The sequence below is a fragment of the Gadus morhua genome, chromosome 6, assembly GCF_902167405.1.
Source record: "Gadus morhua chromosome 6, gadMor3.0, whole genome shotgun sequence".
Taxonomy (NCBI): Eukaryota; Metazoa; Chordata; class Actinopteri; order Gadiformes; family Gadidae; genus Gadus; species Gadus morhua.
In genome coordinates this window covers 25,675,429-25,692,779 of record NC_044053.1, presented here as the reverse complement: position 1 = coordinate 25,692,779, position 17,351 = coordinate 25,675,429, and the positions used below count along the sequence as shown (strand labels likewise).

At 46.6% G+C, this 17,351-nt stretch overlaps 1 protein-coding gene across 5 annotated transcripts in view; it reads right to left on the bottom strand.

The window, feature by feature from the left end:
* Positions 1 to 17,026, bottom strand: part of LOC115545070 (serine/threonine-protein kinase N2) — a 33,709-nt gene extending 16,683 nt beyond the window's left edge. For 4 of the 5 annotated variants that reach the window (XM_030357862.1, XM_030357863.1, XM_030357865.1 and 1 more), the window contains exons 1-9: positions 16,654 to 17,026; positions 15,036 to 15,178; positions 13,990 to 14,114; positions 13,134 to 13,305; positions 4,245 to 4,328; positions 3,695 to 3,804; positions 3,172 to 3,315; positions 1,335 to 1,410; positions 387 to 552 (exon numbers count right to left, since the gene is read on the bottom strand). In XM_030357862.1, coding sequence (XP_030213722.1) covers positions 387 to 552; positions 1,335 to 1,410; positions 3,172 to 3,315; positions 3,695 to 3,804; positions 4,245 to 4,328; positions 13,134 to 13,305; positions 13,990 to 14,114; positions 15,036 to 15,159 — 1,001 coding nt within the window. In that variant the 5' untranslated portion in view covers positions 15,160 to 15,178; positions 16,654 to 17,026. The remainder of the gene's footprint in view (positions 1 to 386; positions 553 to 1,334; positions 1,411 to 3,171; positions 3,316 to 3,694; positions 3,805 to 4,244; positions 4,329 to 13,133; positions 13,306 to 13,989; positions 14,115 to 15,035; positions 15,179 to 16,653) is intronic. The other variant, XM_030357864.1, reaches the window with a different exon arrangement.
* Positions 17,027 to 17,351: the final 325 nt, after the last annotated feature.

Here is a 17,351-nt window from a genome sequence, read left to right as displayed (position 1 = left end):
GGCCCCCCTCAGTAGTAGCCCAGTCTGCTTTGATTGGTCGAACGCTTTGCGTGTGTGTCGGCAAATTCACACCGCCGAGTAGTTGTCAACATTGCGGTTAGTTGGGAGGCGGGAAATCTGCACTTCAGCACCGCCTACTGTGCAGGTTGACGTCACACTGTTACGGAGGTAAAGTTTGAGCGAAAACTAGCTGTTTCACACACTTATTGAGGGGTGTTATCGGTGGGCACCAATTACTCCCCCTGGCTCGGACTTAGATTTTTGTAGCTTAGCAGATGTAAAACATGTATACATACATCATAGAACACTCCAAAGCAAAGGGGTAAGTCGAAAAAGCATAATATCATATCACCCCTTAAAGGGTTAGAGGTTGTGCAGGGTTTGACCTGGGCAGTAAGCTGGTGGTTTCAGGCTCCTTCTCTGTCTCATGGAATTGGTGGGGCGCACAGTCAGAGGTCGCAAAGGAGCTGTAGTGAGGAAGGACTCTCATGATCAGGTGACCCCAGGTGGAGAAGTTCATGTTCATCTGGGCGGCGCGCAGGAAGTTCTTCCCTAGGAAACACAAAGTACATCCTTAACACTTATTTCCTCTTGTCTTACTGACCTAATCTTTACCTCTCTAATGTTGTCCTTACCCTGTATCACTAGCTCTCTAATGTTGTCCTAACTCTGTATCTCTACCTCTCTAGTCTTTACCCCCGTATCTCTTGTCCTTACTCTGTATCTCTTCCTCTCTAATATTGTCCTAACCCTGTATCTCTACCTCTCTAATTTTGTCCTAACCCTGTATCTCTACCTCTCTAATGTTTTCCTAACCCTGTCTCTACCTATCTAGTCCTAACCCTGTATCTCCAGTCCTAACCCTTTATCTCTACCATTCTAATGTTGTCCTAACTTTGTAGCTCTACCTCTCTAATTTTGTCCTAACCCTGTGTCTCTACCTCTCTAATGTTGTCCTAACCCTGTATCTCTACCTTGCTAGTCCTAACCCTGTATCTCTACCTCTCTAGTCCTAACCCTTTATCTCTACTCCTAACCCTGTATCTCTACCTCTTTAGTCCTAACCCTGTATCTCTGCCTCTCTAGTCCTAGCCCTTTATCTCTACCTCTCTAGTCCTTACACTGTATCTCTACTCCTAACCCTGTATCTCTACCTCTCTAGTCCTAACCCTGCATCTCTACCTCTCTAGCCCTTTATCTCTACCTCTCTAGTCCTAACCCTGTATCTCTAGTCAAAAACCCTGTATCTCTACCACTCTAGTCCTAACCCTGGTCTTTATCGCTAGTCCTACCCCTGTATCTCTACCTCTCTAGTCCTAACCCTGTATCTTTACCTCTCTCCTTGGTGAAGATGCATCGCTGACGTCTCAGCTTGGCCGGGTGTTCCACGACGACCTCATCGAAGGTCATCTGCAATCACACCAGGTAACCAGAGGGGTATTCCATCAAAGTCGCTAACGAAATCGGCGCTTAGTTGATTAAACCCGGTTAGAACTAACGCCAACTTCCTCTGAGGCTAAAGCCATTCCATCAACCCAGTTCAGTTGCACCTTTCTCAGGTTAGTTCAAGCCAGGCTTATGTTATCGTGGATTAAATGCGCTCACGAGATATGTAACCAGCCCAGAATCGTGAATGTCGAATCATGGATCATATCTCCGAATAGGACAGAGCGGAATCTTTTCCAGCGGCGAATAGAAGCTGCTTGTGGAGGTCTATGAGATGAGCACCTTTAAAACAAGACTGAAGACTTTTATGTTTGCTTTAGCTTTCTGCTAAATCTTAAATACAATGCACTTTCTAAAAAGCTTTTTCAACTTTGCCTTTATTTCTATTTTAATACTAAAATGCCTTTTTAACTTTCTATTTTACTCATTTCTTTGCATATGTTTTCTTTTACTTATCTTTTATTTTATTGTATGACAATGTTTATATGTGAAGCACTTTGAGTCTGCCTTGTGTATGAAAAGTGCTATATAAATAAAGTTGCCTTGCCTTGCCTACAAGCATATGATAACTCTAAAAGGGAAACCCATAACCGTTAATAAAAACAGGGAGGCTGCCTGGCAATAAAATTGCCGATCTTTTGAATGCATAAGTAGTATTAAGCGTAACATACTTAAATTTAATATTGAAAATGATTTGTCATCTGGGAGATAGTCTGGAGGTAACGTGTCAGACTTGTACCCGGTCATCTGGGGTTCAATCCCCACCCATTTAGTAATTTAGGAAGGATTACTGGAGAAATCAAACAACTTTTCATGCCTTTAATTTTCCATTTCTTTGAATATACTAAATTGACTAACCATAGTATTTATTTCAACAGAGGTGGTCTCTGCTGCCTGCCGAGAAACTCCCCTGAATGTAATTTATGTGGCCGACAATTTCCCATGCAGCAGTGTCTTTGTCATAGTGACAAAGGCTTCACTATCAGTAACATTAATATTATCATTAACTTCACCATGGGTTTTTGCAAGTTAGATTTGTATTCTTGGGATATTGTAAGACATATTTATATAAAAAGTAAATTGTTAGGCCTAATTTCTATGATATAAAAGGAATTACAAAAATAAGCCAATGCCAAGAATTCAATGAAGCACTCAGGACGCGAACTCGGGTCGCCCGTACTACAGGACCAATGCTAGAACACTAACCCAACTGCTAGTTCCCGATTATGATAGAATAATTATATTTGTCTAAAAATGTGAAAATATTGTGGATAACAATAGATAGCAATTCATTAAATAATTAATGAATTAAATGATGGAATAATTTCCATCATTTAATCTTAGACCCTAATTAGTGAAAATATAGGCTGTTTGCAGGCCTACTTCATATCTGTAAATTGATGACAAAATTGTGAGGACTAGGCTTGACGGAACCCTCTGGTACACTTTTTTCCGACAGATGGACTTCTCTGAAACACCGATCAAGTAAGCCTGACAGTTAGCCTGGTACTGACCAGGTTAGTTTGGTCGGATAAATTGCCATGGTTACTTAGCGGGGATTCCCTTTGGTCACGTTAATGGAACGCAACTCTATCTTAAGGTTGCGAGGCTAAGCGAAATAAGCCCGGCATTGCCTTTAGCTTGGTTGATGGAATACCCCTCTGATGAGGCTAGGTCAGGGGTCAGGGGTGATCAGGGGCCATTGGGGTCAGGGGGTCATCATACCGTAGCAAACAGGACCCCCTGAGGCTCCAGCCTGAAGATCTGTGATTGGTCGGTTCCCTCCATCAGCTCCCCGAGGCGGAGGAAGCGGACGCCACACAGCCCTCGTTGGTCCCGCCAGCACACCTCCACCTCCAGCTCCCGGGACTAGCACGCACAACCACACAAAACACATACAACCACATACAACAGAAACAACCACAGCCACCACATGGTTCTTCTTTAGTAGAAAATAAATCCCCTTTGTAGGCAGGGAGATACCCCTGCTGTTTACGACCAGAACTTCAACAACAAAGTCGTATGCAGGATTCCTAATCCCAGGATTTCTGACAGCCACGCAGGCAACCAGATATACAGGCAGGCAAACATGCATATTGGCAGAGAGAGAGAGAGAGAGAGAGAGAGAGAGAGAGAGAGAGCGAGAGAGAGAGAGAGAGAGAGAGAGAGAGAGAGAGAGAGAGAGAGAGAGAGAGAGAGAGAGAGCGAGAGAGAGAGAGAGAGAGAGCGAGAGAGAGAGAGGTCTAACCCGGTCCAGGTGGCAGCAGAAGGTCTGGTCCCAGGTCCGTCTCCCCGGGGGGCCCCAGCGGCTCCGACCCACCAGCCTTCCATCCAGCTTCAGCTCAGCACTAACCTCGACTAGGGTCATACAACCAACGGTCAACTAGAGGTCAATACCAACACCTGCATCTAGTAAGTATCTCAATATTCCTTATTCAGACATTTTGTTTGTGTATATTATGTACAAAGTTATTAACCTTGCCTACAGCAGCGTTGTGCTGCTCCCTCCCTCCCAGCCCCCCCCCCCTCCTCTCAGCCTCCTCCCTCTCTCTCCGCTCCCTTCCTCCCAGCCTCCTCCCTCCCTCTCTGCTCTCTTCCTCCTAGGCTCCTCCCTCCCTCTCTGCTCCCTTCCTTCCAGCCGCCTCTCTCCCTACCATCACTAGGGTTAGTGGTAACTGAAACTCCCTTCCCCTAGCGCTGTTTGGTCTGTCCACTCTTTGGGTTTGATAGTTGGTTTCAAGTGAGGCTCACAGGAGGGTCTCATAAGGCTAGCTTAGCACGGCAACTGAGGGACTTACCTTTACAGGAAGTCAGGGGCAATCCCGTTCCTGTCAGAGACTCCAGCAGATCTTCACAGCCGAGAAGCTGTACTTCAAGTTTGCCTGAAAAGATCAACAATAATCTGAAATTAATAAAATACAGCCACAAATAAATGCTATATTTATATCAAATAAAATTGTGCCGATGTGCAGGTTGGTTGTGTGCTTGCTGATTGGTTGGTTGGTTGATTGACTGCTGAGTTGTGTTCTGTGTGGGTCAGGTTTTTAGTGGGTCGAGTTCTAGGCGGGTTGGTTTTGTTCTGGGTGGGTGGGTTGTGTTCTGGGTGGGTTATGTTCTGGATGGGTGGGTTGTATTCTGGGTGGGTTGTGTTTTGGGTGGGTTGGTTGTGTTCTGGGAGGTTTGTGTTCTGGGTGGGTTGTGTTTGAATCAGGTTGTGTTCTGGGTGGGTTGTGTTTGGATGGGTAAGTTGTGTTCTGGGTGGGTTGTCTTTTGAATCGGGTTGTGTTCTGGGCGGGTTGTGTTTTGAATCGGGTTGTGTTCTGGGTGTGTTGTGTTCTGCGTTGGTTGTACCTTGATACCTGGATACCATTTATACGGAATATGGAGTTGTGATGACTGTTGTTTTCGGTCTTAAGGGGAACTATGCAAGTCTTTTAGCTTAATTTGATAGCAGGTTAAGAGTCATTGTGATAGTTTGTGGAGGTTCAACATGGACTCCAGGATACTTTGCAACTTCTACAGGTGCACCATAGAGAGTATCCTGACCGGCAGCATCACCGCCTGGTACGGCAATTGCTCCGCCCTCAACCGGAAGAAATTACAGAGGGTGGTGAAAGCTGCCCATCACATTACCAGGACGGAGCTGCCATCCATGGAGGACCACTACACTTAGCGCTGCAGGAAGTAGACTAACCGGATTATTAAAGACCCTCATCACCCCAGTAATAAACTGTTTCAGCTGCTTCCGTATGGTAGACGCTACCGCAGCATCCGGTCTCGCACCACCAGACTCAGGGACAGTTTCATCCCACGGGCCTACTGAACTCCTGAGCTACTTAGCTCACCACTATAACACTTTATAACTTGCCACTTTATAACTTGCCACTTTATACCAGTCGACATCTAGATAAACATGTCTGTTTAAATTTGACATTTATTTAGTTTTGCATTTAGGTCTCTGCTCTCCTACTTGTGTTCCTCTTATACACTTAATTTTTATTATTATTATTATCATTATTATTATTATATTCATTTTTATTTTTATTATTTAAGTCTCAGCCTTCCTACTTGTGTTTCTCTTATACTTTTACTTTCTCTTATATTGCACTGTTGGAGGAGCCCAAGACAAAAGAATTTCATTGCCAGCGACTGCTCTGTAATTGTTGTGCATATGACAATAAAACCATCTTGAATCTTGAATCTTAAATGTCTATATATTCCGGAAGTCACCCCGAGGATCTGTTCCAACTGGGTCTTCTCGCGGAATCTGAGAAGTCTGATTGACAGAGAACTCTGTCGCTCATCCGGAATACATAGTACCGTGGTTACATACATAACTATCGTTCTATTTCATTCTTATGGACCGCCAGAGGCGGTGCTTTAGCACTGGATGACTAGTACCAAAAAGGTCACAAAGAGTGCTCACCAATTAAGGGCTTGAAGCCGTCGACAAGACAGCCGTCGCCACAGGATGAGGAGCAGCGACATTAACACTGTAGAATCGGGTTAACGTACATGATGAGGACCATGTAGCCGCGGAGCAAATGTCCTGAAGTGGAACCCCCTTCAAGGCAACCCATGATTTAGCCATACTCCTGGTAGAGTGGCATTTAACAGCCAAGGGCACAGGGAGCCCCTGTGCTCTATATGCATTCAAGACCACATCCACAATCCAGTTGGAGAGTCTCTGTTTCAACAGGGCAGCCCCCTTCCTGCAGCCCCCGTAACAGACAAAGAGGTTATCCGTCTTACGCAAGCTGGTTGTCACATCAACATACGCCCTAAGCGCCCGCACCAGGCACAACAGGTCTCACACTCTTTCTGCACCTTCTGGAGAGCCTGGGGGATTGAAAGCAGCCAACTCGATTGATTGGTTTACATGATGGGGAGACAATAATTTGTGTAGGAAGGATGGATTCGGCCAGAGCACCACTCCTGACCCATCTGCGTACCAGCGCAAACACGCCTGACTCAATGACAAGGCATGGAGTTCACGACCCGTTTTGCAGTCACAATGGCAAGGAGGAATGTCTTCTTCATGGAAAGCCGCGTCAGGTCTGCATGACTTAGCGGCTCAAATGGGGGTAGACGTAAGGACCTCAGAGCAACTTGCAAGTCCCATGATGGTGCCCTCAGGGATGGTGGCGGTTGAAGCTTCTTGGCCTTCAGAAACTGCCTGACTAGGTAGGGACCCTACCGTCTGGTTATCCACCCTTGCATGTGTGGCTGAGATCGCGGCCAAATAAATGAGAGCTATTGGCACGGGGTACCGCAGAGGCCCCTGGCCTGGGTCTGCGCTTAAGGATCGGCACCTGACCCCCGTATAGTTTGAGACAGAGCCAGAACAATCTGAGAAAGCAAATTCCCAAGGCGGCCCACACGGGCAGCAAACCCGAGCAACGAGGAAAATACAGTGTGGCCACAGTTACCTTGAAAAAGTAATCCGATTACTGATTACTAGTTACTCCTTAAAATAGTAACTTAGTTACTTTACTGATTACTTGATTTTAAAAGTAACTAAGTTGGATTACAAGTAACTTTATTAGTTACATTTAGCTGCGACTACACCCCCTGCCGCCTCAAAATAAAAAATTACAACCGGTCCTGCCAATGCTAACTTTTTGCCCCCCCCCTGTCAACAATTGTTCAACTGATGCTCTAAGCAAATTAAAGTAAAGGTGGAAAGGTGATATCAGCTGCCATGCTCGCTGACGGCTACACGTAGCCTACACACTTTACTCACCCCTGGCCGAAATCGAACAAATTGCAGGTCGCAGCCTTTGATGGACAAAGTCAAATCGAGGCACCAACCCTTGGGTTACAAGACTACTTGCGACAAGCTAATATGGTATTTTTACAACAAACAATGTTTGTCTGTCCTGCTAGTCCGCTACCGCGAGAAAATAGAAGGAACAGATCCTCAGGTGACTTCAGGAATATATAGACATTCTCGGGTCACCCAGGTGTCACAGGTGACTTTGTTGGTATAATTACTCGACCTGCGCATGCGCGAGATTGAACATCCAGTGCTTAAGCACCGCCTCTGGCGGTCAGTAGGAATGAAATAGTAACGCAAGTAGCGAAGGGATTGTTACATTCATAATGGATCAGACGGATAAAAATAGACAGAGGAACCCAATGTCGGAGGAACAGAAGAAGATATAAGAGAGACTGACCAACAGAGAGGCCAGACATGAGTAAACGTGGGCAAGCTTTTCAGGAATGGCGTGAACTGAAAAAAAAAGAAGATTCAGAAGCAAATCTGATGCCGAATTGGCCGTGTTGCTCTTGAAATTGTAAGTATCCTTGGGTGAACTTTGTTTTTTGTTTTTCTTTGTATTGTGGCTTTCTCAATGTTGATAGTCTCTGCAAAAAATGTGTTTGATCGACCGTTTTGTTGTGAGCCCTGCATGTTTCTAGCTTGCTTGCTAGCTGGGGTGTTAGTTTACAAGTTCACTACCAAGCACATTATGCTTATATCAAGTTATTTGTCCGGCTTGCCATATAATGCAGTACCCTGCACTTTGTAAAAAGATTGCTTTGCCATTTTTCTTAGTTTCAAGTGTTGGCAAACACTACCACAGACCACATCAACCACTGGTGTCAAGCATCACAAAGGAATCTGACCTGTAAGTTTCCATCTACAGTATATGATTTTCTACAACCGGCTTTCATTATGTTGCACATGCTTAATTATGGACGCCCATCTTTTCACACAGCGAAACACAGTAAGCCAATCCTGAACTTGGTGTTCAGCCACTTGATGAAGAGGGAGCAGTTGTTGTTTTGAAGTCAAGGTAAGTGCATTCCATGGTAGCCTGCATGTCTTTCCTCATAATAATATATGTATATCCACAATTACTGATTCATTCTTTGTAGCAAGCAGTCCCTGGACATTGGCGAAGACAAGTGTGACTCTCCAGATGAGGGGCAGGCAAACTGTACTCCCACATCTGGCATACAGACGGACATCCTCTCCAGGAGCATAAGAAGTGAAACCGGCCTTCCTCGCAAGATCGTTATGAGGCTTGAGGACCCAAGACGGTTCGGCCTGCTTGCCCCGGTACAGCCACAACCCACATCCAAACTTGTGCGGCTACAAGTGTTACGAGGAAACCTTCATCCAGAGAACCCTTAAGAAGATGCTACACAATAGCCGTAAGGCAAGAATGTATGAAACATACAAAAACGATATGCATAATGATTATTTACAATGTTTATTTACCAGCATCTAAACGTCCAGGCGGCGCACCCTGAAGCCCGTGTAGTGGGCCCTGGGGTCAGTCTGGTGTCCCTAATCTTCCAGACCCAGCAGCTGGCTATGACAACTCTCCTTCCCACACCCAGGCGGCCATGCTGCCATAACGCAAAATGTTCAAGCTATCGTTATGTATTATGTTGGCCAACCCTCTTACACTGATCATTCTGTTAAAAAAATAACCCTAAATACATGATTTCTAAATGTATAACCTTGTCTACTCTTTATGAACACCTATCTCGGACATGGCTCCACGCATCCGCCGGCTTCTTTAAAAACAAATGCGCACGGCTAGCGTAGATATGGATGGAGAAGGGTTGTCAACGAGTTGTTACGACAGTGTTGAAAATATCTACTCCGAAGCTGTAGGGGGAGCTCTGTAGAGAAAAATGCGAGCACCAACCGAGAAAACAGCAAGGGAATGGCCGATCCTGTATAGTGGGCCTTTTACTGTATATTACAACTTAACGGTAAATCACGGTATCTTATACTGCTTGTGATGCTAGAAACGGTCCAGTCTTGACATGAAACAGTTCATAATATCACTCATGATCACATTCTCAGGTAGGGAGTTCCAATCGGCTACAATTCTTTGGCTGAAGATTTAGCCTCGCACATCGAGCCTACGTCCCCTGTGTGAAATGGTCGTTGGAAGAAGAGCCCGGGCTCCATTCTGTCCATACCATTCCTGATCTTGTAAATTTGTATCATATCACCACGTCGTCTCCTGTGCATCAGTGATGGTAGTTTGACTGGAGACAAGTTCTTCATAAGGGAGGGATCGGAGGCTTGGTATTAGCTTCGTAGCTCGTCGTTGGATCTTCTCGACCTCTTTGCTGTCAGATAGATATCGTGGAGACCAGATTACATTCCCATGGAGCTCGTAAGTACGCCCCTTCCGGTAGACATCTCATGGGACCTCTGGGCGAGGAAAATTAGAATGGGAGTCAATATAAAGAAAGTAATTATTTTCTTTCTTTCTTTTGTCTTTTGCCCTGGATTACACATATGTTGCTTGTTGATTTAAATGATCATTCTTCATGTCAATAGTTTCACAGTTTATTGTGCAATTGTTCAGTTAAAGGCTGCAGAGAAAACATAATGAGAAAGACTACATGTCTCGAATGTGACGTCAGGCTCCCTGCGACTGGCGTGGACAAGACTAACAATCTCCCCATCGGCATAACTGAAAATCTACACATGCCCCGACTTATGGGGCATGTGGTTATGGGCAATGGTTTTCACCTCTTTCGATGCTGTTATCCTCCCCTTGGAAAAGGGCGGTGAAGTGGAGCAGAGAGATTGCCATGTCTGTACAAGAGTGGTGGGTACGTATATCATTCGGGTCAAGAGCAGCGAGGGGCTGTAGTTCACAAAGCGGCCTCACACAAAACCTAACATTATCACCTTCCTCGTGAATTTTTTTTGTTTTCTTTGCACGAAAAATTATAATTTAAATCCACAAACAACATATATGTAATCCAGGGCATACAAAGACTGGGACCAGAAAATAATTGCTTTCCGTCCATTGAAACCCATTCATATTTTACGATCTCAGAGGTCCCATGGGGGTCTACCGGAAGGGCATACTTACGAGCTCTATAGTGCTGCTCAATTACGGAGAATATCATAATAACGATTATTTTGGTCAATATTAAAATAACGATTATTTTTGTGTTTCAAAACATAATGTTTTTTACCCAGCATGTCTCTCCCGAAAACACTATGTAACAGAGAGCTTTTAAATTTTGCCTTAAAAAAACACACAAAAATGTCTCTGATGTGTCATTGATCAGGGTAACACCATTCATTGTATAATCTAGTTCGGGGTTGTTGCTGCCAAGATGAACCACTTTGCATTTTCCCTCATTGAAGCCGAGCTGCCATTCTTCTGACCATTTAAGCAGGATGTCAAGGTCTTCCTGGATCTGACGGTGGTCGCCTCAGGTTATCATTCTGTTGAAGATCTTGGTGTTGTCAGCAAATATCTTCGCTGTGCTTCGGATCATGTCGGGGAGGTCATTTATGAAAATGACATACAGTATCGGTCCTAGGACGCTCCCCTGAGGGATTCCAATCAGTACAGTGGCCCAGTCAGAGAAGTTTTTTTACGGTCACTCTTTTTGCGGCCCATGAGGAAGTGCTGGATCCAGTTCAGGAGGTTGCCGCCCACGCCTTAAGCTCGCAACTTCTGGTAGAGACGAGTATGAGGCACACTGACAAAGGCCTTCTTAAAATCCAGGTGTCTGTCCATATCTCCAGTGTTACCAGGAGCTGGGTCCTGCAGGACCTCCCTGGGAAAAACCATGTTGAGCATCACAAAAATAGTCATGTGTCGAAACAAATCCCACCCTGACAAGTGATTCCATAACTTTACTGACAACTGACGTGAGGCTAACATGTCTGTAGTTGCCTGGTACTGTCTTCTTTCCCTTCTTGTGGACTGGTGTAATGTTGCTGGACTTCCAGGCTTCCGGAAGTCGGTTCTCCACCAGTGACTTGTTGAAAATCAATGACAATTAGAGGCCAACTGTAGATGCTGTTTCCTGGAGGTCTCTGGGGTGCAGTCCATATGGTCTGGATGATTTTATGGGTTTTAGCCTCTTTAGTTTTTTCTCTACCATATCAGCTGGGATATCCAGATTTACTATGGGCTCCAGGCATCTGGCATGTTGTCCATTTTTTCCCTGGTGAAGACTCTGGCAAAGAAGTTGTTTAGCAATTGAGCTTTCTTGCTGTCATCCTTGGTCAGTAAGCCATCCTCTTGCTGCAGGTCTCCTAGTTAGGGGCGATTTTTCAATTTGCTATTCATGTATCGCCAAAACGCCCTTGGATCAGTCTTGATGTTGTGAGATAGATCATGTTTCAACTCTCGGCAGAGCATACGGGTACTGTTGATCAGGTTGCTCCTATATCTGGCTGCTCTGACGTAGTCAATGTAGTTCCCGGTCTGCATGTACCGCTGCCAGCAGTTATACTTCTTCTTTCTCTGGGCCATCGCCTGCCTGTTAATCCAGAGCTTTGCCTTTTATCCTTTTTTGGCAGGATTTTGGGATGTACTAGTCCATGGCCGAGTTGAAAACACTGGTGAAATAGAGCCAGGCCTCCTCTACACTCATATGGTGGAGTATATCAGTCCTGTTTGTTTCCTGTATACAGCTATTTAGTCCGTCGTAGTCTCTTATGATTATGATTCATGATTTCGGAATTTCGGGTCTGCTTTATCATTTGGTTCGGTGTACACTCTCAGGTTGAAGCTCATACAGACGTGGACACTCGTGCTTAGTCCTGGTAGATATTGAAGGTTCTCAACCATGTCCTCTTCTTTGGTGATCACAAGATCCAGTATGTTGCCGATTTGTCTGTGATTGTGTCAGGTAGACTGGTTTATGTGCTGGTCCAGAAAGGTGTCTCTGATGGTCTCAAGAAAAGTTTGACTCATGTGGCACTGACCTTTTGTTGTGGTAACTGTTGTCCAGTTGATGCTGGGCATATTGAAGTCCACTGCCATCAAGAGATGTGTAGGCTTCATCTTGACTATGGTCTTTATTATCTTGCCTATCTTCTTCGCTGTTGGCGTTGGGGGAAGATGGGCTCTGATAAATACAGCCTACAATTAGGCTGTCAGTCCCTCAAAGTCTTAGTTTCAGCCATATCTGCTCCTTAAACTGGGTTGTGTTCTGGGTGGGTTGTTATCTGGGTGGGTGGGTTGTGTTCTGGGTAGCTGGGTTGTGTTCTGGGTGGGTTGTGCTCTGGGTGGGTGGGTTGTGTTCTGGGTGGGTGGGTTGTGTTCTGGGTGGGTGGGTTGTGTTCTAGGTGGGTTGTGTTCTGGGTAGCTGGGTTGTGTTCTGGGTGGGTTGTGTTTTGGGTAGGAGGGCTGTGTTCTGGGTGGGTGGGTTGAGTTCTGGGTGGGTTGTGTTCTGGGTGGGTTGTGTTCTGGGTAGGTGGGTTGTGTTCTAGGTGGGTGGGTTGTGTTCTGGGTGGGTGGGTTGTGTTCTAGGTGGGTTGTGTTCTGGGTGGGTGGGTTGTGTTCTAGGTGGGTTGTGTTCTGGGTAGCTGGGTTGTGTTCTGGGTGGGTTGTGTTTTTGGTAAGTGGGCGGTGTTCTTGGTGGGTGGGTTGTGTTCTGGGTGGGTGGGTTGTGTTCTAGGTGGGTTGTGTTCTGGGTAGCTGGGTTGTGTTCTGGGTGGGTTGTGTTTTGGGTAGGTGGGCTGTGTTCTGGGTGGGTGGGTTGCGTTCTGGGTGGGTTGTGTTCTGAGTGGGTGGGTTGTGTTCTGGGTAGCTGGGTTGTGTTCTTGGTGGGTTGTGTTCTGGGTGGGTTGTGTTCTGAGTGGGTGGGTTGTGTTCTGGGTAGCTGGGTTGTGTTCTTGGTGGGTTGTGTTCTGGGTGGGTGGGTTGTGTTCTGGGTGGGTTGTGTTCTGGTTTGGTTACCGGTTAAGCAGGCTGGTTTTGTGAGGAGCGTGGAGGGCGAGAAGCTGAGGGAGGCATGCTCTGTAGAAGGAGGCACTGAGGGAACATGGTCTCTGGGCTCCTCCTGGCACCGGTCCAGGGACGTCTTCAGGAGCTCCAGCCGACGGGTTGTGTCACAGACCCTCACCAGCGCCTGGTGGGCAGGATGATACTGGATTCAGTGTTGCCATGACCTAATCATGATGATACTTTGATGTACCAGATACTTGAGGACATCATCAGGGCAATGCCAACAACAACACTCACACCCCACCAGGCCTTCTTAAGGAGATGCTGTAGGCCTTCCTCAGTAAATGTTAACGGACTTCATTTATACCACGTTTTTCTAACGAGTGGCCACCCAAAGCGCTTTAGAATATTGCAGAACATTCACCCATTCATGCACACATTCACACACTGACGGTGTTTTCAACCACGCAAGGCGACAGCCAGCTCGTCTGGAGCAGTCAGGGTGAGGTGTCCTGCTCAGGGACACGAATCAGCAACTTCCCGGCTACTAGCCAACCTCCTGAGCCTAATGCCGCCCACACTGAGAGCGTACCTCAGTAGAGGCTGAAAGCATACCTCAGTAAACCCTGAGAGCGTACATCGGTAGACCCTGAGAGCCTACCTCAGTAGACACTGAGAGCGTACCTCAGTAGAGGCTGAGAGCGTATCTCAGTAGAGGCTGAGAGCATACCTCAGTAGACCCTTAGAGCGTACCTCAGTAGAGGCTGAGAGCGTACTTCAGTATAGGCTGAGAGTGTATCTCATTAGAGGCTGAGAGCGTACCTCAGTATAGGCTGAGAGCGTACCTCATAAGAGGCTGAGAGTGTACCTCAGTAGAGGCTGAGGGCTCCATGTTCTTGAGGTCCTGCAGGCTAGAGGCGATGTCGGTGGCCAGGGCCAGGGCATCGCTCTCTCTCTGGATGTAATGCTGGAGCTCTGTCCGCCGGGAAACATCTGCACACGTACACATCCACAATATACCTTTAGGTACTGTAAATACTGTTACTCTGACTGGAGAGAGAGGACCATAATGAGCTGGGGTTAGGAGTTATGAGGAGGATCTTAATGAGCTGGGGTTAGGGGTTACGTGGAGGATCTTAATGAGCTGGGGTTAGGAGCTATGAGGAGGATCTTATTGAGCTGGGAGTGGAGTTATGAGGAAGATAATAAGCTGGGGTTATGAGTTATGAGGACCGTAATGAGCTGGGGATGGGTGTAAGGAGCATCCTAAAGAGCTGGGGTTAGGACTCGGGAGGAGAATCCTAAAGAGCTGGGGTTGGGAATGAAGTGGAGGATCCTAAAGAGCTTGGGTTAGGAGTCATGAGGAGGATCCCAATGAGCTGAGGATAGGGGTTACGTGGAGCCTCGTTTCCACATACGTATGTTTTTCGTATCCATGCTTCCGTAAATTTACGGAAGTGGTCACTACTGTTTTACGTACGGACATGAATTTATATACGCCAGCCAAAAAGATCGGGGAACGTATGATAATGGCCGTTTTTAGGAGACCGGTACTTTGGAACATGAGGATCGACATAGGCCTACACAGAGATAACCAACCAGGCTTGGAAAGAGATCGGCGAGGAGTTTGGCCTGCCAGGTACTTACATGTTTTGTGAAAAACATAAAAACTTTCATACGGTATCTCCGTAAAACGACGGCGAAAGTTACATTTTTTGAACGTATATTACGGACACACCGGACAGAAATTTTACGGAGGGGAGGAGTCTCGAAGGTAAAACGGACATTACGGAGAATCACATAGGAATGAATGGACTTTCGGTCGGAGGCGGTTGGATCGCATACAAGAATGTACGTATGTGGAAACGAGGCGTAAAGCGCGCGGGTTAGGAGTTATGAGGCTGGTCTTCCCACCTGTCTGAGGGGAGAGGTTCCCCTCTTCTGTCTCTCCGCTCTGGGCAGCCTTTAGGATCTGGAGCCGGAGTGACTCGATCTTGGACCGGCTCTCCTGCAGCATCTGCTGAGCGCTGGACAACATCACGACCAGGGAACCACCGCTAGTCCACCAACCAGTAGAGAATCAAGACTAGTCAGTCGGACCCTAGAGAGAACCCTGACCAGTCAGTTAGACCCTAGACAGAACCCAGACCAGTCAGTTAGACCCTAGCGAGAACCCTGACTAGTCAGTTAGACCCTAGAGAGAACCAAGACCAGTAAGTTAGACCCTAGCGACAACAAAGACCAGTCAGTTAGACCCTAGAGAGAACCCTGACTAGTCAGCTAGAACCAGGACCAGTTAGATAGAACCAAAAGTCAGCTAGATCTGGGACCAGTGGGTTGGAACAGGACCATTGGGTTAGAAAAGGACCAGTCAGCTACAACCAAAAGTCAGCTAGATCCAGGACCTTTCCACTAGGTCTAGATCCTGGGCCAGGACTAGTCCACTAGATCCGGGGCCGGGACTAGTCCATCAGTCCCTGTATGAGCCAGGACCAGGGGGACCTGGCTCAGTGATCACCACAAAGATGGAAGACCTCACATAAAATATTGTGTTTAGTGTAGTAATAATATGATTTGATTGTGCTGTGTGGATGGTGTAAGAGCATTCCCAACAAAGAAAAACAGGACTGAGTTCAAAACAGTTCTGTCTACTCTAGCGTGTTGCGGTGACTCCAACTGGAGGCCTGGACTCTCCTTATGGTTAACCGGCCAGCAACCCATCGTTGATTTAATATTTTTTTTCCTGGATATATGTACGTCAATTCCGGCCCTGATCATCCCTGGAGGGAGGGATCCCCCACTCTGTGTTCCTTCTCAAGATTTCTTCCTTGCTAGTTAAGGGAGCTTTTTCTTGCACTCTGGGGGGCTAGGGTCAGGGGGGAGGGGGTCATACAAGCCCTTTGAGACTGTACCTATGAAGGGCTGTTAAATTACAACAGAATTGATCTGAATAGAAAGGACCCAAACCATGAAGAAGCAGACCAAAGGTAACCCCACTATAGGGCAGCAGACCGAAGCCACTCCCTCACAGGTGAACCACAGGAGCGACCTCTCAGCCTTGCCCACTGGCTCCCTGCACCAGAGGGGTTAACAGGAGAACCAACACACAGCCGCTAATGGAATACTACATCCGCTTTAGCACATATAGCTGTGTGAGGGTACTGAATGTACTTTAATACTGATACAACTCTGAATGCATATGCATATAACTGTATATATATATATATATATATGCAGTATATATATATATATACTGTGAATCCATTATCTAATTCCATATTATTATCAAGTTGTATACATTTGGTATTTATACTGTACAAATATGCCTGATGTCACCACCTCAACCCACACAACATGAGTTCTGAGGAAGACAAGACGGATGTGATATATAGGCCTGCATATCTAAGACAAATATATCTATCATATGTATTGATGTGTTTGTATGCATATATTATATCATATAATGTTAGTGTATACATATAACGTATAATATATAATATTCTTGTAATAAATTGGAATAGTGTTGACCAACCTGCGGCTCTGACTGAAGGACAACTAACTCGTCATGCTGCCCGGAAGGAGCCTTCTTCACCCGCCTAGAAAGAGTCCAGGTCTACTGTCCCGCGGTCTGCTCTCCCTCGGTCTGCTGTCCCGCTAGCTGTCCCGCTATGGTCTGCTCTCCCTCGGTCTGCTGTCCCGCTAGCTGTCCCGCTATGGTCTGCTCTCCCGCGGTCTGCTGTCCCGCTATGGTCTGCTGTACCGTTATGTGGATGCGGTCCCGGGATGTTGTTGAACACGCTCAAGCGGAGTGCTCTACATCTTGGGCACCGGATCAGTGATGTGTTGCCTGGTTTGTTTGTGTGTCCTATACTGCAGCCCGCTCCGCATCCTCCTCTCTCCTCTGTAACAGAATACCCCCCCCCCCCCCCCCCCATCCTCCTCCTCCCACCCTCCTCCTCCTCCTCCCCCGCGGGACGGTAGAGGTGCTCTTGGATACGGGACCTGCTCAGTCTCCCCGGGCAGCTCTTCTCTTGGCTCGGTATTGGCCTGGGGGGGGGGGGGGGGACTGGTATATTGTAAACACCTTTACTATCGACGTCGACGATGATGATGATGATGATGATGATGATGATGATGATGATGATGATGATGATGATGATGATGATTGACCAACAACACGGTGCCCAACCCCCAGTTCGTAATCCAACACGGGGCTGCCTAATAGGCCCA